This window comes from Sorghum bicolor, chromosome 1, assembly GCF_000003195.3.
Source record: "Sorghum bicolor cultivar BTx623 chromosome 1, Sorghum_bicolor_NCBIv3, whole genome shotgun sequence".
NCBI lineage: Eukaryota > Viridiplantae > Streptophyta > Magnoliopsida > Poales > Poaceae > Sorghum > Sorghum bicolor.
This window is the reverse complement of record NC_012870.2, coordinates 18,533,022-18,558,645: the sequence shown is the minus strand read 5'-3', so window position 1 is coordinate 18,558,645 and position 25,624 is coordinate 18,533,022. Positions and strand designations below refer to the sequence as shown.

The following is a 25,624-nucleotide window of genomic DNA, read 5'->3' as shown; positions in this document are numbered from 1 at the left end:
CAAAAGTAAAGATTCATAGAATAAACATAGAAAAATACTAAATACATGGAGTCTTTTACTAAAAAAAATCTGTTAAATTTTTTTTTGAGCTCAAGGGCAAAAAGAACAACACGGACACCGGTTGCAGTACGAGACGAATAGGAGAAGACGCACATACATTCAATTAAGTCTTAGTATATGTTTGGTTGAGCTTATGAAAAATGTTTCTTAATTCTACTAAAGGCAAAAAGCTAACCAAACTAGAGAAACCTAAAGCCGTTTTTTTTCCTAAATAATTGCTTTCGTGTAGTATAATTTGGAACCATCTTGAATCCTGCATTTAACTTTTAGGCTTCTTTTTTTAATGCACAAGAGAAAGCTTAGGGCAGTCCCAATGGGTAGTTTCTTAGGGCAGTTTCCAAGAGAGAATTAAAACAATTAATGTACTATAGAAACTATCGTTCCCAATGCATGATTTCTACAATAATTGCTATACAAGAGGTGACTTAAGGGCAGTCACAATGGGAAATTTATGGTAGTTTCTATCCCTATTAATTAAGTTGACAGCTCAGCTTTTTGATGATGTGGCAAGAGAATTAATGAGGAAAGAGAGTACAAAACAAGGAAACGGTTTCTACTCCACGGAACCAGGTCGACGCTCGCAACGAGGCTCATAGACGCGACCAAATCGCCGTTGGGGAGAAACTACTCGAGTCTATCTGGATCCGCTGCATCGCCACCGCCGCTGCACGCGCAGCGCGCTCCCGCCTCCAGTTCCCGCGATTCCAGCGTGCTCCCGCCATCTTCCTCGCTCCCGCCTCAGCTTTCCCGCGATTCGTCACCACGCGCGCGCGCTCACGTTCTTCTTCCCGCGCGCCGCAGCCAACTCCCCTTTCATAGGCCGCTAAATCTCCATCTCCAGTGAGGTGTGTCGCTCAATCTCAAGGCCTAGCATCGTCCGTCCCCAATCCATCCCAAATTTGAGCGAACATGAATCAGCTGAAGAGGAATCCGAGTTCAAGTTCCAGGCGAGGCACTGGTACTCTCGCTGCTGTCGCTGCCAGTTCTGCTAGGGTTGCCCGTTCTCCTGCCGCCCCTGCTGACGGAAGTGCTCCTGGCGCCCATGGATCCAACTCTACTGACGGTAATCACGCTGCCTTGGCTGCTGCATCTCCATCACTTCTAAGTTTTCAAGCTGCCGGCTTTCCTGCGTGGTGGATAAGTTCTTCTCCGATGGGTTCCAGTGAAGGGTAAGCGTTGTAGTGTTCAGATTTATTTGATAATGTACTATAATTCTATTTTTCCAAATGGAGTGCTAGGATAATATACCAGATTTTTTATTCTTTTTCCGATGGAATGAGCAGTAGTCAATTTTCCATGTCCAGTCCTTTGTCGACATATACACAGGCTAAGTGAATGTTTAGTGTCAAGGTTAAGTGGAAAGCCTGTCTTCTCCCTCCCTTTAGAGGCCCTTACTGTATCTTCTCTCCAGAACACAGATCTTCTGATATTGTCAAAGCTATATCCTTTTCTACTTAGTTTTTGTGGTTGCAAAGACAGTGGTGGTGTCCATAAACCTACTCCCAATGCACCTTTCCTGTTCACGTGCACAATCTCTTAAAATGTTGTGTTGAGAATTAAATCAAGAAAAGCTCTTCTGTTTGCGGACACACCATGTCTGCTCAATACTATTTCTGCCACCCAGATAGCCAACCTGGATACCCCAGCGATCTCAGCTGCTATACAAGTAGCCCATGTTGTGTCGTATGCCCGGAACCTAGCCAAGCTTGTACCCTGAACATAAGGCCGCAGTATCAAAATCTCCTGCAAGTTATCAAAGTTGCATCTCCTTGTTCTCATATGTCTGAAATAAAAGCTTTAGAATTGTAATTAATCTGTTACATGGAATTTCAGGATGCACCCACCAGGTGGATTTACCAACATTCTCCAGTCAAACATCAGTCCTGAAAATTTTCATTTAGTTGGCAATACAAGAAGCAAAGCTACAATTTCACCAACTCCACCAAGTATGAAAAGAACCCTACCAGCTGAAAGCAATAAGCAGGACAAACAAACAATCAATGTTGATGCAGATGAAACCAATGAAGACGAGAGGACTGAGAGGCGATTGAACTGGACGAAAGATGAAGACATTAGATTGGTAAGCAACCTTTCTTAGTTTGTGAACTTTAAGCTTCAACTTTAGCGGAAAATTTGCTTGGTTGTAAACTTTGAGATCTTTTTTTTCTGAATGTAGGCTACTGCTTGGTTGCGTAACTCAAAGGACCCAGTTGATGGAAACGATAGGAAGGCAGACCAATATTGGGGGGATGTCACTAAAGAATACAATAAAACAACAGAGCTTTGCCGCAGGAGAAACCGAAACCAACTGAAGATCCGTTGGGATCGTGTTAAGAAACCAGTCATGGATTTTCATGGTTGTTGGGTTAAAACCAACAAAGTATACAGAAGTGGTGTGAGTGATGACCAGCTGATGGAAATTACTGAAAAGATGTATGCTAGTGAATATAGTGATAAAGATTTCATGCTGAAGCACTTTTGGAAGGTTGTAAAAAATGAAATAAAGTGGTCTGCGTATGTTAAAAAGGAACAGGAAAAAGAAAAGAACAAGGGTGCAACTAATAAGCCAGCTGAAGTGGTGAATCTAGAAGACAATCCTGACATTCGTCCTATGGGTCATAAGAAGGCTAAGAATGAACTCTATGGGAAAAAGAAGACACCTGAAGCTTATTCAACTATTAGTGAGAAGCTAGACAAGTTCATTGAAGTAAGCATGGTGGCTAGGAAGGATCGTGAGAAGATGGCAGAGACGCAGAAAATTTTGGCAAATAGTAAGATTGAAGCTGCTAGGTTGAATGATGAGGCAGCAGAAAAGCAGCTGAAGTGTAAAATGTTGGACACTTACAGAGAGCTGTTGCTAGCAACGACAACTGATATGAATTCTCATGCTTTGACTGAGAGGGAGAAAGCACTGGAGAGTATGAGGTTGGCCTTATTTGCTACTGATAATTAAGGTATTTTCTAAATACTATTTCTAAATACTAATTAAGGTATTTTCTCCTTTCGATGTGAAACTGCAATATTTATTAGTACTTGTTATCTGTAAAATTAGCACTGCCCACTACATCTCTAGAAACTGAAAAGAGTGTGAACACAACCCACTACATTTCTAGAAACTGAAAAAATAGTGTGAACACAGACCACTGCCTCTTGGTGTGAAAACTGTACTATTTGTGTGAATGCACTAATTGGTGTGAAACTGAAACTACATCTGTGGTGTGAACAGCCCACGATGTTGTGCCTCTAGTGTGTGTATATATGGACTGCACGTCCAGGACTACCCTCCATCTCTAGTTCTCTCTCTGCCTACTCCATCTCTAGTTCTCTCTCTGCCTACTCCTAATGTCTCAGCAACCACCATCTGATACTGAACCTCATGACGAGGAAGGCGGCATAGACCCAGAAGATTTGTACACAATTGAGGAATTTGAAGCGGAGCAAGATGTATTAGAAGACCTGCAAGATGAAATGGTTGCAGAACTAAAGAATGATATTGAAGCACTAGAAGAAGGGAGGAGACGCATCAGTGGTCCAAGGAGGTATGTTGCAAGGCCTCGAGAAGAAGCCAATCAGCGGCTTATGGAGGACTATTTCACGCAGAACCCTATCTATAATTCTACAATCTTTCGTAGAAGGTTTAGAATGAGAAGGCCCCTGTTTCTACGCATTGTCGATGCCCTCAGTGAGTGGAATCCATTTTTCACCTTAAGATTTGATGCTACTAATCGTCCTGGCCTATCGCCAATCCAAAAATGCACTGCTGCTATAAGGCAGCTAGCAAATGGGAGCCCAGCAGACCAGCTTGATGAGTATATTAAGATTGGTGAAAGTACCGCAGTAGAGTGTTTGAAGTTATTTGTGAAGGGAGTGAAAGAAATATTTGGGGCGCAATATTTGAGGCGGCCAACAGTACAAGATGTTGAACGCTTAATGGAGATTGGTGAGCGTCGTGGGTTCCCTGGCATGCTAGGCAGCATTGACTGTATGCATTGGCATTGGGAAAAATGTCCTTATGCGTGGAAGGGTATGTATACCCGCGGTGATCATGGTGTGCCTACAGTCATTCTAGAGGCAGTAGCTTCGCACGATCGTTGGATATGGCACGCCTTCTTTGGTGTTGCTGGATCGAACAATGATATCAACGTTCTTAACCAATCACATTTGTTTGTCGAGCAGCTGAGAGGAGAAGCTCCTCAGGTGCAGTATTCTATCAACGGAAGACAATATAATATTGGTTATTACCTAGCAGACGGCATATATCCTGAGTGGCCTGTTTTTGTTAAGTCTATACGTCAGCCACAATCTGAGGAACATAAACTTTTTGCTGAGAAGCAAGAAGGGACAAGGAAGGATGTTGAATGCGCCTTTAGCATTTTACAGTCTCGCTTTTGTATTTTACGTCGACCAGCACGTCTCTACGAGCAAGGAGATCTTCAGGATATCATGCTTGCTTGTATAATTCTCCACAACATGATAATTGAAGATGAGAAAGATATAGAGCAGGTTCCACTTGATTTGAATGAGGAAGGCAGCACATATACTGTTCAAGAAGCTATAATAACTCATGGAGAAAACCCAGAGATGGAAGATGTAATTAATAGAAATACCGCCTTACATGATCGCCAAGCATATAGACAACTTCAATCTGATTTGATTGATCATATTTGGCAAAAGTTTGAGAATTCATATAGGCAAAATAATTAGGGTATGAGAATGGCTAATCTGCCCTCAATTTGTATTGCTTTTTTTAATGCAAGTCTGAACACTAGTACCATCTAATTTTTTTTTTGAGTATGAGTCTATGTTCTAATTTTTTTTTGCACTTGTAGATAATGCTGTGGTTTGTGGAGGATTTTTGCAACCTGATGGCTTCAGGTGGACTTGTGAACTATCTGAGATGATGCTGTGCAATGCTGGACTATCTGAGATTTTTGCAACCTGTTCTTATATCATGAACTTTAGTTTTATATCTGAGATGATACTTTTGAACTGTTTTGTTGCATGCGCAACCTGGTGATGAAACCAGATGTTGCAGCCTATTTATCTTTTAAGTTTCTGGATTGGTATGATTATGAATATATGATTCTGGAAACTATATGTGCAGCACAAGCAGAGTACTGTATTCCTGTAATTTTGTTGTGACTTACGAGATATTTGATCTGTTGAGGTACAAAAGCAATCAGGCTATACTGTTGCTTGCCACAGTTGATCTATTGTTTTTTTGTGTTGCATTTAAGTCACCTCTTGTATAGCAATTATTGTAGAAATCATGCATTGGGAACGATAGTTTCTATAGTACATTAATTGTTTTAATTCTCTCTTGGAAACTACCCTAAGAAACTACCCATTGGGACTGCCCTAAATGCAACACAAAAAAACAATAGATCAACTGTGGCAAGCAACAGTATAGCCTGATTGCTTTTGTACCTCAACAGATCAAATATCTCGTAAGTCACAACAAAATTACAGGAATACAGTACTCTGCTTGTGCTGCACATATAGTTTCCAGAATCATATATTCATAATCATACCAATCCAGAAACTTAAAAGATAAATAGGCTGCAACATCTGGTTTCATCACCAGGTTGCGCATGCAACAAAACAGTTCAAAAGTATCATCTCAGATATAAAACTAAAGTTCATGATATAAGAACAGGTTGCAAAAATCTCAGATAGTCCAGCATTGCACAGCATCATCTCAGATAGTTCACAAGTCCACCTGAAGCCATCAGGTTGCAAAAATCCTCCACAAACCACAGCATTATCTACAAGTGCAAAAAAAAATTAGAACATAGACTCATACTCAAAAAAAAAATTAGATGGTACTAGTGTTCAGACTTGCATTAAAAAAAGCAATACAAATTGAGGGCAGATTAGCCATTCTCATACCCTAATTATTTTGCCTATATGAATTCTCAAACTTTTGCCAAATATGATCAATCAAATCAGATTGAAGTTGTCTATATGCTTGGCGATCATGTAAGGCGGTATTTCTATTAATTACATCTTCCATCTCTGGGTTTTCTCCATGAGTTATTATAGCTTCTTGAACAGTATATGTGCTGCCTTCCTCATTCAAATCAAGTGGAACCTGCTCTATATCTTTCTCATCTTCAATTATCATGTTGTGGAGAATTATACAAGCAAGCATGATATCCTGAAGATCTCCTTGCTCGTAGAGACGTGCTGGTCGACGTAAAATACAAAAGCGAGACTGTAAAATGCTAAAGGCGCATTCAACATCCTTCCTTGTCCCTTCTTGCTTCTCAGCAAAAAGTTTATGTTCCTCAGATTGTGGCTGACGTATAGACTTAACAAAAACAGGCCACTCAGGATATATGCCGTCTGCTAGGTAATAACCAATATTATATTGTCTTCCGTTGATAGAATACTGCACCTGAGGAGCTTCTCCTCTCAGCTGCTCGACAAACAAATGTGATTGGTTAAGAACGTTGATATCATTGTTCGATCCAGCAACACCAAAGAAGGCGTGCCATATCCAACGATCGTGCGAAGCTACTGCCTCTAGAATGACTGTAGGCACACCATGATCACCGCGGGTATACATACCCTTCCACGCATAAGGACATTTTTCCCAATGCCAATGCATACAGTCAATGCTGCCTAGCATGCCAGGGAACCCACGACGCTCACCAATCTCCATTAAGCGTTCAACATCTTGTACTGTTGGCCGCCTCAAATATTGCGCCCCAAATATTTCTTTCACTCCCTTCACAAATAACTTCAAACACTCTACTGCGGTACTTTCACCAATCTTAATATACTCATCAAGCTGGTCTGCTGGGCTCCCATTTGCTAGCTGCCTTATAGCAGCAGTGCATTTTTGGATTGGCGATAGGCCAGGACGATTAGTAGCATCAAATCTTAAGGTGAAAAATGGATTCCACTCACTGAGGGCATCGACAATGCGTAGAAACAGGGGCCTTCTCATTCTAAACCTTCTACGAAAGATTGTAGAATTATAGATAGGGTTCTGCGTGAAATAGTCCTCCATAAGCCGCTGATTGGCTTCTTCTCGAGGCCTTGCAACATACCTCCTTGGACCACTGATGCGTCTCCTCCCTTCTTCTAGTGCTTCAATATCATTCTTTAGTTCTGCAACCATTTCATCTTGCAGGTCTTCTAATACATCTTGCTCCGCTTCAAATTCCTCAATTGTGTACAAATCTTCTGGGTCTATGCCGCCTTCCTCGTCATGAGGTTCAGTATCAGATGGTGGTTGCTGAGACATTAGGAGTAGGCAGAGAGAGAACTAGAGATGGAGTAGGCAGAGAGAGAACTAGAGATGGAGGGTAGTCCTGGACGTGCAGTCCATATATACACACACTAGAGGCACAACATCGTGGGCTGTTCACACCACAGATGTAGTTTCAGTTTCACACCAATTAGTGCATTCACACAAATAGTACAGTTTTCACACCAAGAGGCAGTGGTCTGTGTTCACACTATTTTTTCAGTTTCTAGAAATGTAGTGGGTTGTGTTCACACTCTTTTCAGTTTCTAGAGATGTAGTGGGCAGTGCTAATTTTACAGATAACAAGTACTAATAAATATTGCAGTTTCACATCGAAAGGAGAAAATACCTTAATTAGTATTTAGAAATAGTATTTAGAAAATACCTTAATTATCAGTAGCAAATAAGGCCAACCTCATACTCTCCAGTGCTTTCTCCCTCTCAGTCAAAGCATGAGAATTCATATCAGTTGTCGTTGCTAGCAACAGCTCTCTGTAAGTGTCCAACATTTTACACTTCAGCTGCTTTTCTGCTGCCTCATCATTCAACCTAGCAGCTTCAATCTTACTATTTGCCAAAATTTTCTGCGTCTCTGCCATCTTCTCACGATCCTTCCTAGCCACCATGCTTACTTCAATGAACTTGTCTAGCTTCTCACTAATAGCTGAATAAGCTTCAGGTGTCTTCTTTTTCCCATAGAGTTCATTCTTAGCCTTCTTATGACCCATAGGACGAATGTCAGGATTGTCTTCTAGATTCACCACTTCAGCTGGCTTATTAGTTGCACCCTTGTTCTTTTCTTTTTCCTGTTCCTTTTTAACATACGCAGACCACTTTCTTTCATTTTTTACAACCTTCCAAAAGTGCTTCAGCATGAAATCTTTATCACTATGTTCACTAGCATACATCTTTTCAGTAATTTCCATCAGCTGGTCATCACTCACACCACTTCTGTATACTTTGTTGGTTTTAACCCAACAACCATGAAAATCCATGACTGGTTTCTTAACACGATCCCAACGGATCTTCAGTTGGTTTCGGTTTCTCCTGCGGCAAAGCTCTGTTGTTTTATTGTATTCTTTAGTGACATCCCCCCAATATTGGTCTGCCTTCCTATCGTTTCCATCAACTGGGTCCTTTGAGTTACGCAACCAAGCAGTAGCCTACATTCAGAAAAAAAAGATCTCAAAGTTTACAACCAAGCAAATTTTCCGCTAAAGTTGAAGCTTAAAGTTCACAAACTAAGAAAGGTTGCTTACCAATCTAATGTCTTCATCTTTCGTCCAGTTCAATCGCCTCTCAGTCCTCTCGTCTTCATTGGTTTCATCTGCATCAACATTGATTGTTTGTTTGTCCTGCTTATTGCTTTCAGCTGGTAGGGTTCTTTTCATACTTGGTGGAGTTGGTGAAATTGTAGCTTTGCTTCTTGTATTGCCAACTAAATGAAAATTTTCAGGACTGATGTTTGACTGGAGAATGTTGGTAAATCCACCTGGTGGGTGCATCCTGAAATTCCATGTAACAGATTAATTACAATTCTAAAGCTTTTATTTCAGACATATGAGAACAAGGAGATGCAACTTTGATAACTTGCAGGAGATTTTGATACTGCGGCCTTATGTTCAGGGTACAAGCTTGGCTAGGTTCCGGGCATACGACACAACATGGGCTACTTGTATAGCAGCTGAGATCGCTGGGGTATCCAGGTTGGCTATCTGGGTGGCAGAAATAGTATTGAGCAGACATGGTGTGTCCGCAAACAGAAGAGCTTTTCTTGATTTAATTCTCAACACAACATTTTAAGAGATTGTGCACGTGAACAGGAAAGGTGCATTGGGAGTAGGTTTATGGACACCACCACTGTCTTTGCAACCACAAAAACTAAGTAGAAAAGGATACAGCTTTGACAATATCAGAAGATCTGTGTTCTGGAGAGAAGATACAGTAAGGGCCTCTAAAGGGAGGGAGAAGACAGGCTTTCCACTTAACATTTGACACTAAACATTCACTTAACCTGTGTATATGTCGACAAAGGACTGGACATGGAAAATTGACTACTGCTCATTCCATCGGAAAAAGAATAAAAAATCTGGTATATTATCCTAGCACTCCATTTGGAAAAATAGAATTATAGTACATTATAAAATAAATCTGAACACTACAACGCTTACCCTTCACTGGAGCCCATCGGAGAAGAACTTATCCACCACACAGGAAAGCCGGCAGCTTGAAAACTTAGAAGTGATGGAGATGCAGCAGCCAAGGCAGCGTGATTACCGTCAGTAGAGTTGGATCCATGGGCGCCAGGAGCACTTCCGTCAGCAGGGGCGGCAGGAGAACGGGCAACCCTAGCAGAACTGGCAGCGACAGCAGCGAGAGTACCAGTGCCTCGCCTGGAACTTGAACTCGGATTCCTCTTCAGCTGATTCATGTTCGCTCAAATTTGGGATGGATTGGGGACGGACGATGCTAGGCCTTGAGATTGAGCGACACACCTCACTGGAGATGGAGATTTAGCGGCCTATGAAAGGGGAGTTGGCTGCGGCGCGCGGGAAGAAGAACGTGAGCGCGCGCGCGTGGTGACGAATCGCGGGAAAGCTAAGGCGGGAGCGAGGAAGATGGCGGGAGCACGCTGGAATCGCGGGAACTGGAGGCGGGAGCGCGCTGCGCGTGCAGCGGCGGTGGCGATGCAGCGGATCCAGATAGACTCGAGTAGTTTCTCCCCAACGGCGATTTGGTCGCGTCTATGAGCCTCGTTGCGAGCGTCGACCTAGTTCCGTGGAGTAGAAACCGTTTCCTTGTTTTGTACTCTCTTTCCTCATTAATTCTCTTGCCACATCATCAAAAAGTTGAGCTGTCAACTTAATTAATAGGGATAGAAACTACCATAAATTTCCCATTGGGACTGCCCTTATGAGCGACGGCCTGTGACGTTCTGTTTTCTTGTCTTTTTTTTTTCAAGGAGCGTGTATGCCAGTTCTTGGAGGGGCAAGGGAAGAGAGGGGGTCCAAAGCAATGTCTGATTTTGTCCAAAACTTTAAGCATGACTGATATTGAGCCTTGTTTAGTTCCCAAGATGAAAAGGTTTTGGATATTGTATCATTTTTGTTTTTATTTGGTAATTATTGTCTAATCATGGACTAACTAGACTAAAAATAGATTCGTCTCGCAGTTTACAGTTAAACTGTATAATTAATTATCTTTTTTATCTATATTTAATGCTCCATGCATGTGCTGCAGAATTTGATGTGACGGAAAATTTTAAAAACTTTTTGGGTTTTAGGTGGAACTAAACAAGGCCTAAGATTGTCAATTGGGTGCATTTTAATTTCTCATGTGTGTACAACCATTTAAATAATATGAAAATGGGCACTATGGACATTTGACATCAACATATAGTAGTAGCCGCTTTTTTCTTTTTCTTTTTCTTTTTTTTGGCTACCGGACACCCCTTACCAAGATATGCATGGAGTGGAGCGAAGGAGCAGAGAGCTAGAGGAATGCAAGTTTCTCCTCAATGTCTGCTCGGCGACTTCTCACTCTCTTCTTTTTTACAGGTAGTAACAAAAATAGATACTGGCAGCAATGGACAAAATGACCAATACATAAAAGAGAGATATGATGATAATAGACAACGTGTTACTACTTATATGCCAACGTGGGTGGAGGATCCGATATGGTAAGGTATGATGCTCGCCATAACTTGAATTTTGCATGCATTCCCTCAGCAAATCGCCGGTAGTTCATCCAAGTCCATGGCTCTATCTCTTCTAGCCTTGTTATGTAGGGCGGCTAGATGAACAAGATGAGATGAGCTAAATAAAACGTTATTGTTGTTGGACTTTTACTTGGGCCGACTAGTGTTTTTATTTCTATAGCCCACGTGAGTTCCCTTTCCATATCAATCTGTGGCCTTGTCGCTATTTGTCTATCATAGTGTCGTGTATCATCCTATCCTCACTATTAAGGCCGTGAATCCTCAAAGAGGCAATCAGTTGAAGACGAATCAACGATGACGGTTCTGACTTACGATTACGAGTTACAAACCTATGAGGCAAAACAACATATATGTATTTGACTTTGTATTTTTTTTTTTCATCTGTCCCTACTACTAAATTGTGAAAATTTCAGTCTGCCTCAAAATTTTTCTGCCCTCGGTATCCGAATAGGCCTCGGCGTCCGTACGAATCTTGGCTTCCAACAACGGTACCAGAGAGAAAAAAAGAATAAAAGTTTTTCTAAGGTTTCCAATACAAAATCTCTTTTATACATTACAGACATTGAGAATAAAGAAATTATAGGGGCTTAGATACAAAGTGTTTATTCTATTAGTTTATTTTTCTTTTATTATTTAAACTGATTGATAAATACATAGTAATTCATAGAAAAATCTAAAAATTACAAAACAAATTTTGTTCAGCTCCACATATGTAGATCCATGCAGTAAACAAAAAATATCACAAATTTTATTATATTTTCTTTGCTGGAGATACTTGTCTATGCTTTTTAGTATAAAATTGATAGAATAGCAAAGCTGTTGTATACCTCTTTTTTTAAAAAAGTTTTCTATTTTATAAAATGACTAAACAATAGAATTTAGCTACTAATTTTAGCCAAGCATTCAAAATCTATTTCAAATTATGAGTTACTATAAATTATTTAACTCTCCAAATGTCCCAATCACATCCGTACTTGCCATTAGTGTCTATAGCACATTCGAAATATAGTATAAGTACAAAATCTCTCTATTGTTAAGGTTACATGCGTTATTTGAGTTACCCCATGAACTATCCTACAACTTTTAGAATATGTCTTATTTCCAATGACCGAAGGAGTATATCTATACTTCTAATTCTAATACTAAAGAGGCAAAATTTCAATCAAAATTTTCGTCTGATCAAAATTTTCCAATTTACTTAATATACAATTATGAAAATTTCAGTCCACCATATCTTTATATGTTTACCAGTTAGATTAATTAAACGATGCTCCTCTTGTTCGCATCTGATTTCCTATTATTTTTAGTTTATTTTCTGTTTATGGCACGAGGACTTCTGGTCTAATTAGGTTAGGGAAAAAAAAGAAAAGTTATGAATTGAATCTAACTCGGAAGCCTAACACGAGTTTAAACCAATTTTAGACCGAAACAAGCGAATAGTTGGGCTAGACCAAAATCCAAAACAATCAGAAATTTTGCCTTTTTATTATAAGAAGGAACTACAGATTAGGACTTCAATTTTTTTTTGCCTCCAATTGACATCTAACCAAATAAAGAAAGCGCAACAAAATAAAGAATGTAATTCTTATCATTTTTTATTTGACTATTAAGAGTTCTATTTAGAATACTTATGATGTGAGGAATCTATTTATATTAGGATTTCTACTCCATATTGGTTTAGATGCAAGTTATTTTAACTCATATGAGCACGATTATATACATAAGTCCAGATAAAAGAAACTCTTCATCGTTTGGTAGGTAGAGGAAGACACAAAAAATAGGTGGACAAAAGAAAGAGGCTAAAATTTTACCTCTTTATTATTAGGTAGATATATATAATTAGATAACAGAGATATAGATATAGATTTGATAGCTTTTTTTTTCCGTTGCAACGCACGGGCATTTTTGCTAGTAATAACAAAATTTTTATATGAGTACAAAATTATTTTTCTTTTGCCCTTTTATAAACTTCTTTGAGTAAGGGGCCATCGACTTTAAATTTGAGGAATATTGTAAACTTTTAATGTTACTTTGTTATTATTGTCATTTACCTTGCCATACCTTAATTTTATTTCTTCCTCCGCTACTGAATGTGTGAGGAGGAGAAAAAAGACGAGGATCACACATGCTCCCACATTGTAGATTATAAGATTTGCACTAAGATTGGTATCAAGCCACCGGAACGCCGCTGCCCTTGCCACCGGTTTTGCGTCCGCCCTCACCGTCGGCATCCCTCTTCACCACGTCTCCACCTCAACTGAGTAGCCGAGCGTGAAAACGCAACTGTTTTTTTTTTTCAGATCGAAAACTGGAGAAACTCTCCCAAATATCTCCTTTCTTATTTGCACGGCCTGAAGCATGGGTGGCCTCTGAGGCCTTGAAGCGAGCTAAAACATGCAAAAGTACGAACAGCTAGCTAATATTTAAATAGTAGTACGTAGACCGGTAAGTTAACATGTGAATAATCATAAAAGTCTTTCGCAAAAAAAAAAGAATAATCATAAAAGTACAGCAACATATGAACTAAACTTCCAATATACATTATTTTGTTTTGGCAAATATAAAGTGCGACTCCAGTTTTTGGTCAGCTCATAAAGTGTTACTCATTCTTAATTAAAAAACATAGTATTCATCTTTTTCATACGTCGACGATATGCTGATCTATAGATGCTAATACTTTCATGGACAGTGGCCTTGAACGAGAAGGGTGATCAACGAGATCGCCGACGGTGTGAAGCGGCTACATGAGCTGGGTGGTCCAAGGTGATCATCAACTCACTTTATTCAACACACTTTTTCGTGTACCCATACGAGACAGATCGAGCGGCATGCCAAGACATGACGTGGGGTCTAACCCTAAGCCGAATTGTGATACATGGCGTGATTGTTTAATAAATTTCCAAGCTGTAAATTGTTTAGATGACCTTATAACTAGCCGTTCCGTTGCAATGTATGAACATATTCACTAGTCATATTAATGAATTTGATGACAACACTAGTGTTTTGTTTGGTTAGTTGTAAAAATGCAAATGGAAGTGAAATCAAATCACAGGGTAATCGGAGCTTCGATGGATGATTCCGGTCTTTGCTTGGTTTGGTAAGGTATATACCTTACCAAACCAAGCAAAGGCGAGATGGTCGCAGTTCATAGGCCGGGCCACAAACAGTGTTGACACAGCCGTACGTCAGGATCTCCGCCATGGAGCATTTTTAGTTTATCCAGCGACAGCACGGCACCGGCCTATCCAAGATGAACCTGACTTTACCTGAGTCCGATCTCCTCCTCTGCCAACAACCAACAATGACGCGGTTGCAGGGGAAGACGGAGGCAACGGAGCCTTAAAAATTGAACTGGCCAGTAACAGATTACATGGTAACACATTGCGGGTCGCCTCCAACTAACCATACACAGCGACCCACCCCAATCCAACCCTAAACCCCAATATCTTCCAACCCATGTGGACTGGAGTAGATTGGTGTGCAGTGAAAACAGTATCGCTTCCCATCATTGATCTGATAATTATGTTACAAAATGGCAAACCAAACACCACCATAAAACTGATAGCTAATAAAAACAACAAAGTAACGAAGGGTTGTAACTAACTACTAATTTATTCTACTACTAGTATATAGGAGGAGACATCAGTCCTGAAACACATTGACAATCAGCTCAGGCAATAATATCCTCGCGAGGAGCTTCTGTTGCCTCTTCAGCTTTCCTTTCTTCTCTCGCACGAGCCCTCGACAAAGCCTCGGTCATATCAGAGTTCATTGGCACAGCAACTTTCAGCAGGTTAACGAAAGCTTCGACATCCTTGACCTCCCCTTCGTTTCCAAGATACTTAAGTATCATCTCGATTATTGAAGGCCTAGGGATCCAGCCGGAATTGGGGGCAAATACAGAGAGGGCATTTTTGGTCAGCTCATAAGCTTTCGCAACATCACCTTTCTCTGCATAGCCAATTGCCACAATCCACCAGCTGGTTGAAGTAGGCGTCTTTCCCTTTTTCAAGAAGCCGTCGAGCAGTGTCTCAGCCTTGTCCAGCAAGCCCTTTTGGCGGTACCCTGTGAGCAGGACATTTGGAACTTGGAAGTCGAATGCATTTTTGCTAGACTCCCACTCTTTCAGCAAGTCTTCAGCTTCCGTGATCTCATCAAGCTTCACAAGCACGGCAAGCATATTGGTGTAGTCCTTGTTAATATACCTCTTACAGTTCAACATGTGCAGCGCCCATAGCCTCTTGACTTCTAATTTGTCCCCAAGGTGGCCATACAAGGAAATCAAGTGGCCATAGGCATCACCATCCTTTTTATCCATTTTTGCCTCTGCTTTCCTTAAGGCAGAGTATGCCTTCTCCCTTAGGTAACCCTTAATGTAGTTGCTTGCCACAACAGCATATGTATTCCAGTCAACAACAATTTGAGGCTCACATTCCATCTCCTCCAGGGTGTTCTCCAACCCAAAAAAGTCAGCTCTTATGCCATAAGAATTTATGCATATTCTGTAGCTAAAATTATCAGGAACAATCCCATCCCTCTTCATTTCTGCCATCACCATAGGGACCCTCTCATGCTGCCCTATGTTGGTATAGAGGCCCATGAGGTTATTGTAGGAAAGCGCGGAGAACACAAAACCCAGCTCTTTCATATTCTGAAAATGGGCCAACGCTTTGTCAACCAAGAGTTCTCGTGTGTAGCAGTTGAGAAGTGCACCATAGGGTTTCTCTGTCTTATCTTTGTCAGACAGGTTATTGAAGTAGGTCTCTGCTGCTCCAACTCCATGGACTTGACCAATTAAATCCAGGTGAATAGCATGATCCTTTGGCAGAAATTTGACATGACCCTTGAGATTCATCCACTCAGAGACCTGTACAAAGTGAAAAAAAGAAAAAGATAATGATCGGTGAGGGATGCCAAGAATACTGATGGTAGTTGGTCATGTATCTAGTATAGCAGGGCCTAAGTATTGTCCACTGCACTTTTGTTTTACTTCTCTGTTTTAAATCATGTGGCTGTAATAGGCTTGCTTGGGGGTCAAGAAGATAAGACCCTTGGCAGCCAAGTTAACTAGGAATCTACTCTAGAATATGCCTATCCAAGAGGCAGCCCTCAGCCTATAAGAGCTGGAGACAGGGCAAGGGGTTTTCTTGTAACCGAGATCCATTTTTGCAATTCAATCAAAAGGCCATAGCAGGCAAACTGCCCTCTGGCTGTTGCCAGATCAATCTCGTGTTCACCAAATTATCCAACAATTGGTATCAGAGCGTGTTCTTGATCCTGTGAGATGGCCACCTCCGCAGAGAGAGCAGCCGCCGCTGCAGCAGCAGCCGCCGGGCAGCGCGCGCAGCGTCTGGCAGCGGCAGAGGCCGCAGCCGCGCAAGCGCAGCAAGCCGCGGAGGCCGCAGCAGCCGCAGCCAGGGAGGCCGCTACCACGGCCGCCGCTCTGCGTCGAGAGCTCTGGGATGAGCAGCCGTTTGAGGAGGAGCCGCATCAGGATCTGCGCGAGGAGCCGCGCGATCGCCGCCGTCCACTTCGGAGGAGCCCGGACCGGATGCGCAGGCAGTCGCGGTCGCCGGATCAGGATCGCCGTCGCGGACGTGGCGGCAGGGGCCGCTCGCCGGTGATCCAGGCGGTGTACAAGGACTCCGGCGGCTCCACCACCTGGCCGATGCTGTCCAAGACCAACTACCACGAGTGGGCGTCGATCATGAAGCTGAAGCTTCAAGCTCGCCAGCTTTGGGACGCGATCGAGTACGGCGATCTTCCCCACCATGAGGACCGCCGCACCGTCGAAGCGCTCATCGCCGCCGTTCCCCAGGAGATGCAGATGCCGCTGTCGGAGAAGGCGACGGCGAAGGAGGCGTGGGATTCCCTCGCCACTGCACGCATCGGAGGAGAACGAGCTCGGCGCACCGCTCTACAACGTCTTCGCCGCGAGTGGGAGTTGCTGTCTTTCCGCCCAGGTGAGCAGGCTGAGGATTTTACTCTGCGCCTGGTTGCTTTGAAGCAGCAGCTCGCCCTCCATGGCGACACGGACATCAACGAGGAGCGCGCGGTGGAGAAGCTCTTGCGCGCTGCACCGGCCAAGTACGCGCAGCTCTGCATCGCCATCGAGACCCTCCTCGACTTCCAGGACCTCACCATCGAGGAGGTGTCGGGTCGACTGAAGACGGTGGACGATCTGCAGGAGGTCCCCGGAGAGCCTCTCATCATCGCCGGCAAGCTGATGCTCTCGGAAGAGCAGTGGCATGCACGGCAGAAGGAGAAGAAGAAGGGCGTCCAGGACTCTGCTTCCGCCAGCGGCAAGGAGCCGCGGCGTCGCCCCCGTGGCGGGAAGAAGCAGAGGGCCAAGAACGAGCGCCGCGAAGACGACGGCGAGCGCAAGGCCAACCGCGACGACATCTGCCTGAACTGCAAGCGGCCGGGTCACTGGGCACGCGACTGCCGTGATCCTCCGCGACAAGGCGGTGGCGGTGGAAGAGATCGCGGCGGCCAGCAGCAGGGAGGCCGCGGCGGAGGCGGCGGCGGTGGTGCGCGGGGCGCAGCACATGTCGCCGAGGCGGATTCGGATGATGGCGCGCTCTTCTTCGCCCACGGCGTCGTGCAACTGGAGGAGAAGGCGCCAGAAGTCCTCTGCACCAAGGCCGCCGCGTTCCTGGATTTCGCCGAACCGCGCGCACGTGCTTTCCTCGGTGACGCCAGCGACGAGGACAAGCTCGACGGCTGGTACCTCGACAGCGGCGCCACCCACCACATGTCTGGGCGTCGTGAGATCTTCTCCGAGCTCGACACGACCGTCCGCGGCACGGTGAAGTTCGGTGATGCGTCGCGCGTGGAGATCCAGGGCGTGGGCTCGGTCGTGTTCCAGGCGAAGAACGGCGAGCACCGCATCCTCCACGGCGTCTACTTCATTCCGGCGCTGCGCAACTCCATCATGTCCCTGGGTCAGCTCGATGAAGCGGGCTCGAAGGTGGAGATCGAGCACGGTGTCCTGCGGATCTGGGATCAGCGCAAGCGCCTCCTCGCCAAGGTAAAGCGCGGCAGCAACCGTCTCTACATTCTTCACCTCGACGCCGTGCAGCCTGTATGCCTCGCCGCGCGGAAGGACGACGATGCCTGGCGATGGCACGAGAGGCTGGGACATCTGCACTTCGACACGATCCATCGGCTCGGGAAGGAGGAGATGGCCCGAGGCATTCCGGTGATCGAGCACGCGGCGCAAGTCTGCGACACCTGCGTCACCACCAAGATGCGCCGCCGGTCGTTCCCGCAGAAGGCCACGTACCGCGCCGAGCAGCCGTTGGAGCTCGTCCACGGCGACTTGTGCGGGCCCATCACGCCGGCGACTCCAGGAGGCCGACGCTACTTCCTCCTCATGGTGGACGACGCCACGCGCTTCATGTTCGTGGCGCTGCTCGCAACCAAGGACGAGGCGGCGCAGGCAGTGAAGAAGATCAAGGCTCAGGCTGAGAAGGAGACCGGCCGCGAACTGAAGGTGCTGCGGACCGACAATGGTGGAGAGTTCACCTGCTCCGAGCTCGCCGAGTACTTCGCCATGGAGGGAGTCAAGCGCCACTTCTCCGCGCCACACTCGCCACAGCAGAATGGCGTTGTGGAACGGCGGAACCAAACGGTGGTGGCCACCGCGCGGGCTCTGCTCAAACAGCGCGGCATGCCGGCTCGTTTTTGGGGGGAGGCAGTGGTGACCGCAGTTCATCTGCTAAACCGCTCGCCCACCAAGTCATTGCAGGGCGTGACACCCTACGAGGCCTGGCACAGGCGCGCGCCGTCCGTGGCGCACCTGCGCGTCTTCGGTTGCGTCGCCTACACGCGCGACTTGGGGCAGCTGCGCAAACTCGACGACCGCGGCGTCCCCGGCATCTTCATCGGCTACGCTGAGGGCGCCAAGGCCTACCGAGTGTTCGACCCGGCGTCTGGGCGCGTCAAGACCTCCCGCGACGTCATCTTCGACGAAGGACGTGGGTGGAACTGGACGACGCCGGCGGCCGGATCCTTTGCAGCGGCATCAAGTGACTTCGACATCGAGTGGCCGGCCGAAGCAGAGGAGATACCCGCGTCAACACCAACCTCCCCGAGCCCACCTCGCGCGCCATCCTCTGCTCCGGGGGAGCATGAGAGGAACGATGCGGACGAGCCGAGAACTCCTGCCGCTGGCTCTACTACACCAGCTGCGGCAGTTGAGATCGGCGATCCGGTGGAGTTTGCTTCGCCGCTGGAGGGAGATGAAGACCGGGTTGATGCCTGGCACGATGATGAGCCCCTGCGCTATCGCACGGTGGCCAACATCCTCGGCAACGCTTCTACACCGCCACCGCCGCCGCGCCTCTTCGCTGAAGTCCATCTGACTCATGCGGGAGAACCGGCGAACTTCGACCAGGCCAAGGACGACCCTGCTTGGCGCGCGGCTATGGAGCAGGAGCTCAAGTCTGTGGAGCAGAACCACACCTGGGAGCTAGCTACGCTCCCGGCTGGTCACCGGCCCATTACTCTCAAGTGGGTGTACAAGCTCAAGAAGGATGAACGGGGCGCGGTGATCAAGCACAAGGCGCGTCTGGTGGCGCGCGGGTTCGTCCAGCAAGAGGGGATTGACTACGATGACTCCTTCGCACCGGTGGCTCGCATGGAATCGGTCAGGGTTCTCCTCGCGCTGGCAGCTCAGGAAGGATGGTCTGTCCACCACATGGACGTGAAGTCCGCTTTCCTCAACGGCAATCTCAAGGAAGAAGTCTACGTGCGGCAGCCGCCGGGCTTCGCCGTCGCTGGGGAAGAAGACAAGGTCTATCGCCTGCACAAGGCTCTGTACGGTCTGCGCCAGGCGCCTCGTGCCTGGAACGAGAAGCTGGACTCAACACTCAAGGAGATGGGGTTTCAGCAGAGTTCTCACGAGGCGGCCATGTACAGGCGGAGCAGTGGGCGGGCAGTTCTGCTCGTTGGCGTCTACGTCGACGATCTGATCATCACCGGCACCAATGAGAAGGAAGTGGCGGCGTTCAAGGCTCAGATGATGAAGGCATTTGAGATGAGCAACCTCGGACTGCTGAGCTTCTATCTTGGTGTCGAGGTCCGTCAGTCAGCTTCTGGGATCTATCTCCGGCAGACACACTACGCTGAGAGGATTCTGGAGCTTGGAGGCATGGAGGGCTGCAATCCTGCAGCAACTCCCATGGAAGAAAGGTTGAAGCTCAGTCGCTTCAGTACTGCTGAGGCAGTGGATCCTACTCACTACCGGCGGTTGGTTGGTAGTCTGCGCTATTTGGTTCACACCAGGCCAGACATTGCCTTCGCAGTCGGCTTTGTCAGCAGATTTATGGAGAAACCCACCATGGAGCACCTCGCAGCTGTGAAGCGCATTCTGAGGTACCTCGCCGGAACACTGGAATATGGGCTGCACTTCACCAGAGCCCCTGGCAGTGCACGGTTCATTGGCTATTGTGACAGTGACCTTGGTGGTGATGTTGATACAAGCAAGAGTACCACTGGTGTTCTTTTCTTCTTTGGTCAGTGTCTGGTGTCTTGGCAGTCTATCAAGCAGAAAGTAGTGGCACTCTCCAGTTGTGAAGCAGAGTATGTGGCTGCTACTACTGCTGCTACACAGGCTATGTGGCTGTCAAGATTGCTGGCTGAGTTACTTGGAAGACCCGTGGATATTGTTGAGCTGAAGGTTGACAGCAAGTCTGCACTGGCCCTAGCAAAGAACCCTGTCTTCCATGAGCGCAGCAAACACATCAGAATCAAGTACCATTTCATTCGAAGCTGTCTGGAGGATGGCAGCATCAGGGCAGAGCATATCTCAACTGGTGATCAGCTGGCTGACATTCTTACCAAGGCATTGGGCAAGACCAAGTTTGAAGAGCTCAGGGGAAGGATCGGCCTGGAGGCAATCTCAGCAAAGGAGATCAAGACCAAGGGGGAGAACTGATGGTAGTTGGTCATGTATCTAGTATAGCAGGGCCTAAGTATTGTCCACTGCACTTTTGTTTTACTTCTCTGTTTTAAATCATGTGGCTGTAATAGGCTTGCTTGGGGGTCAAGAAGATAAGACCCTTGGCAGCCAAGTTAACTAGGAATCTACTCTAGAATATGCCTATCCAAGAGGCAGCCCTCAGCCTATAAGAGCTGGAGACAGGGCAAGGGGTTTTCTTGTAACCGAGATCCATTTTTGCAATTCAATCAAAAGGCCATAGCAGGCAAACTGCCCTCTGGCTGTTGCCAGATCAATCTCGTGTTCACCAAATTATCCAACAAATACATACAAAACTGTTGATACAGCAAAGTCTGCGGAGCTAAGTCCTAGAACATATATGCTTCTTGAGGACATGTATTCATTAATCATGTGCTATGAAGCAATGATGACCAAGCTTGTACTGAATCCTATATGTTGGCCAGCATTGTGGATACAGATTGATCAACACATTAGTAGTACCTATGACTGAAGAGCAGGCCAAAATCTCTCTAGACTCCTGAATTCCTAATGACAACTCAAGTTGCCCTCTTTGTATCAGTCCTATCCATGTTGCTCACAGAAGAAAAAAGTATTCATATTTCACCTGATCAGCATTGTCCCACAGGAGCGACGCCATGTTGTCTTTCCCTGGTGCCGGTGCAACATGGTGAAGATATTTTTTCAACTACTGTACTGAGATTTTATCTTATAATCCTTCATGTTCTATGATATGTTATAGAGCAATGCACCAGGGTAATATCTGTGCTAGCTTCGCCCCTGTTGTACCAATAAGTTGCCCATCGCATTTCAGAAATTTCTGCGTTACATCATGATCGGCGATTTCTATAGAAGCATCACATCATACAGATACACCTCAAATGCAAATACGAAGAGACAGATGATACGGACATGTACATCATCAACAAGAAAAACATAACCCCCCTATATCATTTCATCGAATACCTTCCATGCGCCAATCCCCACAATAAGCAACCTAGAAATGAAAGGAGGAGAACCGTATTTACCTCGAGGGCCTGGCGGTGGCGGTGGCGCTTGCGGAGCTCCCTGACGATGCGTTGGAGCTCAACGGCTCGGAGGCGGTTTCTGGGCCGCGCCGCCCACAGTTCGATCTCCGGCACAAGGAGCGTGCACGGGTGGCCCAGCGGCCACAGCGTGGACTGCAGGCTCTGCGGCGGTCGCTCCTCCTCGCTGTTGCTGCGAGACGAGGTGGCAACGGCGCGAGAGCGGGGCACGGGGAGGAGTACTCCGCGGCGGCCAAGGCTGAGCAGGCGGCGCCCCGCGGCGAAGAGAGAGGCCATGGCGAATGGCGTGGCCCTTGGCGGTTTGGCGCTGGCTTTGCCGTAGCCCGTGGGGTCTTTGGGCTTTTGGCCATTTCGGCCCAATTCTCGTTGGCTTCCCTTCTTCCCCTTCCCCCGAAACCCTCGCTCTCGGGCAGCCCGCACAAAGCCGCCGGAGCGCCGCGCCACCATGTACCGGCTTCTCCTCCGCCGCTTCTCCACGGCTGCCGAGGGTGCCGCCGCCGCCTCTCCTTCTCCCTCTCCCTCTCCATCCCCCTCCACCTCCATGTCCCCGACCCTGCGGCAACCTCTGCCGGACAACCTGTACCGCCGCATCATGAATGTCGGGCGCCCATCCATCCCGCTATCCCCCGTCCTCAAGCAATGGGATCAAGAAGGCCATACCGTCAAGAAGTTCGTCATCCAGGCCATCGTCAAGAAGCTCGTCGGCCTCCGCCGCTTCGCCCACGCACTCGAGGTCACAGGCAAACCCTCCTCCCCCTAAACCTACTCCTCGAATTGCCTTTTTTTTTAGATTCTTGCTCATTTCCCATGCACATTCCGCTGGTTGAGTCAGGCGATTCGTTGCGTTCTTGCAGCTGTCGTTCTGGATGACCGACCGGAGGCACCTCCACCTGACGGCCGGTGACGTCGCGTACCGGCTGGACCTAATCAGCAAGGTGCACGGCCTTGAGAAAGCTGTCGAGTACTTTGGCATGGTGCCGAAGCGGCTGAGGATGCCGCAGTGCTACGGCTCCCTCCTGAAATGCTATGTGGAGGCAAAGGCCGTCGACAAGGCTGAGGAGCACTTCGCGAAGATGCAGGAGATGGGGATGAAGAGTTCTTATACATACACTTCGATGATGAAGCTTTACTTAGAGACTGGGCAGCTTGAAAGGGTGCACGCCATGTTCCAGGACATGGAAGAGAAAGGTGTGAAACCTGATACGTTCAGTGTGGAGAGTATGTTAGCTGCGTACATTGCTGCTGAAGATGTCGAGGGGGTTGGTAAGGTGCTCGACAAGGCCAATCCACATGAAAAGCTTGTGAAGTGGCATGGACAAGCTTTGGCAGCGAGCTTGTTCATGAAATCTGGGATGCAGGTGAGAGCTGTCATGGCTCTCCTGGAAGCCGAGAGGCGGATATCCCCAAAGAGTAGTAGGATCGCATACGCTTTCTTACTGAAGACATATACTGATCTGGGGATGTATCCTGAGGTTGGACGAATTTGGAGTGTCTACAAATCCAAAGTGCCACCATCCAACACGATGTACTTGTCGAGGATAAGTGCGTTACTCAAGATGAATGACATTGATGGGGCGGAAGCAACATTGAAAGAGTGGGAAACAGTGTCTCTTCGTTATCATGATTTCAGATTAATCAACTTGATGGTTGATGCTTATTGCAGAGAAGGTCTTGTGGAGAAGGCAGTAGCTCTTGTGGATGACGCCATCAAGAAAGGGAGGACACCTTATGCTAATACTTGGTATAAGTTGGCTGGTGGGTTTTTTAAAACCGGTGAGGTATCAAAAGCAGTGGACATGACAAGGAAGGCTCTTGAATCTGCGACTCCTCCATGGAAACCTGACCTAACAAATGTGCTAATGAGCCTGGAGCACTTCATGAATCAAAAGGATGTAGAAGCAGCTGAGGAGATTGCGAGTATGCTACAGAAGCTGGGTCCTTTGACTAAGGAGGTTTACCATTGTTTACTGAAGACCTATGTCCGTGCGGGAAAGCCAGTGTCCGATTTGCTCGAGCGTATGAAGAAAGATGGCCTTGAGGCTGACGAGGAAACAGAGAGAATGCGAGTAGATTTGCACCCGTTGTCGATCACTAAATAATCCATTTTCTCTGTTCATGTGTTCCTTCTTTGTTCTTGAGCTCTTCTCATTAGCTTGACACGTGGCCACTACTCCTTTCTTGTATGTGGTGGCCTCACAGGGCAGTGGTAATGTGTGACAGTGTTAAGAAAGCATTGAAAGAGTGGGAAACAGTGACTCTTTTCTTTTGTGGTTTCAAATTTGTGAAATTAGTGATGAATGCTTGCTGCAGAGTCTTCTAGAAAACCAGTAACTCCTGTAGATGATCCCATAAATACAGGGAGGAAATCTGGCTCTAACACTTGGTCTAAGTTGGCTGATGTACTATACTTCAGGAATGGTGAGGTGCTAATGGCAGTGATTACGACAAGGAGTGCTCTTGCTTCCACAATTTATCTACGGGAATTTGACCTGGCATATGTAAAACGAACCAGAGACATAAATTCTGGTGACAAATGTGCAAAAATCTCATGAACAAGTGTCATGGAAATACATGGCACAGGTATTTGCATTCTAATCAATCTCTGCTTGAGTTTCTTTGTTTTGTTTCTTAGTTGAGTCTGACATTTAGTATCTGTGCATGTGCTGCCAAGGTGAAGTCTTGGAAATGTTTGGATTGAGTCGGGGTGTTGGTGCTCAAGAACAAGTGCATAAAATGGTCTGCGTATTGGTGCAGCATGGTGGGATAATAATGATTTCTGCGGAACGTTAAGCCCTTTATTGGAACGCGGGAGCATGAGAGATTTCTGTGGAGTTGTTCCTCCATTCTGAATCAGGCCAGCCTCACCGATCCATCATTTCATTTACAAGATCATCGTCTCCAGCTCCGTATTGGGCATTTGGGCCCGTGCCTGGCTATCGTAATCTTTGTTGGACAGGGCCGTAATGGTGTTTCTCTTGTAGATTCGACCAAAGCCAGGTAGGCCGGCGGTGACGCGCAATCTTTTCTTCCTCGCACAGGTTCTTGTAGGATAGTGACGTTGTTTTTTTTTTTTTTTTGGGGGGGGGGGGGGTGGTGTTATTAAACTTGAAAAAAAAACTCTACTGGCAACCAGATGATGATAGTATATGAGGCCTTGTTTAGTTCACCTCGAAATTCAAAAAGTTTTCAAGATTCCCTGTCACATCGAATCTTGCGGCACATGCATGAAGCATTAAATATAGACGAAAATAAAAACTAATCACACAGTTTGACTGTAAATCACGAGACGAATCTTTTGACCCTAGTTAGTCTATAATTGGACAATATTTACCACAAACATACGAAAGTGCTACAGTTCTGAAAACTTTTCAGTTTTCGGAACTAAACAAGGCCTGAGTATATATTGGTTTGTCGTCATGAAAAAATACTCGTCATGATGATACGACTGCCTAGTGGCGACTACGAGCCAGAGGATGGGATGGGAATGGGACGAATGTGCACGTGTTGTTTACCATATATATATATATATATATATATATATATATTGGGTCGGTACGGTGGCCCCCTTTTTTCTTTTCTTTTGT

The 25,624-nt window shown here is 46.1% G+C and overlaps 4 protein-coding genes across 4 annotated transcripts; 2 read left to right on the top strand and 2 right to left on the bottom strand.

Moving 5' to 3' along the window:
- LOC110430819 (putative nuclease HARBI1) lies at window positions 3,703-4,764 on the top strand. The gene has a single exon (XM_021448857.1). It carries the CDS (start codon window positions 3,703-3,705, stop codon window positions 4,762-4,764), a length of 1,062 nt encoding a protein of 353 aa, XP_021304532.1.
- LOC110430795 (putative nuclease HARBI1) lies at window positions 5,951-7,012 on the bottom strand. Its single transcript, XM_021448798.1, has one exon. It carries the CDS (start codon window positions 7,010-7,012, stop codon window positions 5,951-5,953), a length of 1,062 nt encoding a protein of 353 aa, XP_021304473.1.
- Window positions 14,511-22,520, bottom strand: LOC8065207 (pentatricopeptide repeat-containing protein At4g21705, mitochondrial). Its single transcript, XM_002464378.2, has 2 exons — window positions 22,023-22,520; window positions 14,511-15,900 (listed from the first exon to the last, which is right to left on the bottom strand). Exons 1-2 carry the CDS (start codon window positions 22,485-22,487, stop codon window positions 14,704-14,706), a joined length of 1,662 nt encoding a protein of 553 aa, XP_002464423.2. The 5' UTR covers window positions 22,488-22,520; the 3' UTR covers window positions 14,511-14,703.
- LOC8065206 (pentatricopeptide repeat-containing protein At2g20710, mitochondrial) lies at window positions 22,455-24,359 on the top strand. Its single transcript, XM_002466943.2, has 2 exons — window positions 22,455-22,773; window positions 22,895-24,359. The coding sequence occupies exons 1-2, from the start codon at window positions 22,486-22,488 to the stop codon at window positions 24,137-24,139; spliced, it is 1,533 nt and encodes a 510-aa protein (XP_002466988.1). The 5' UTR covers window positions 22,455-22,485; the 3' UTR covers window positions 24,140-24,359.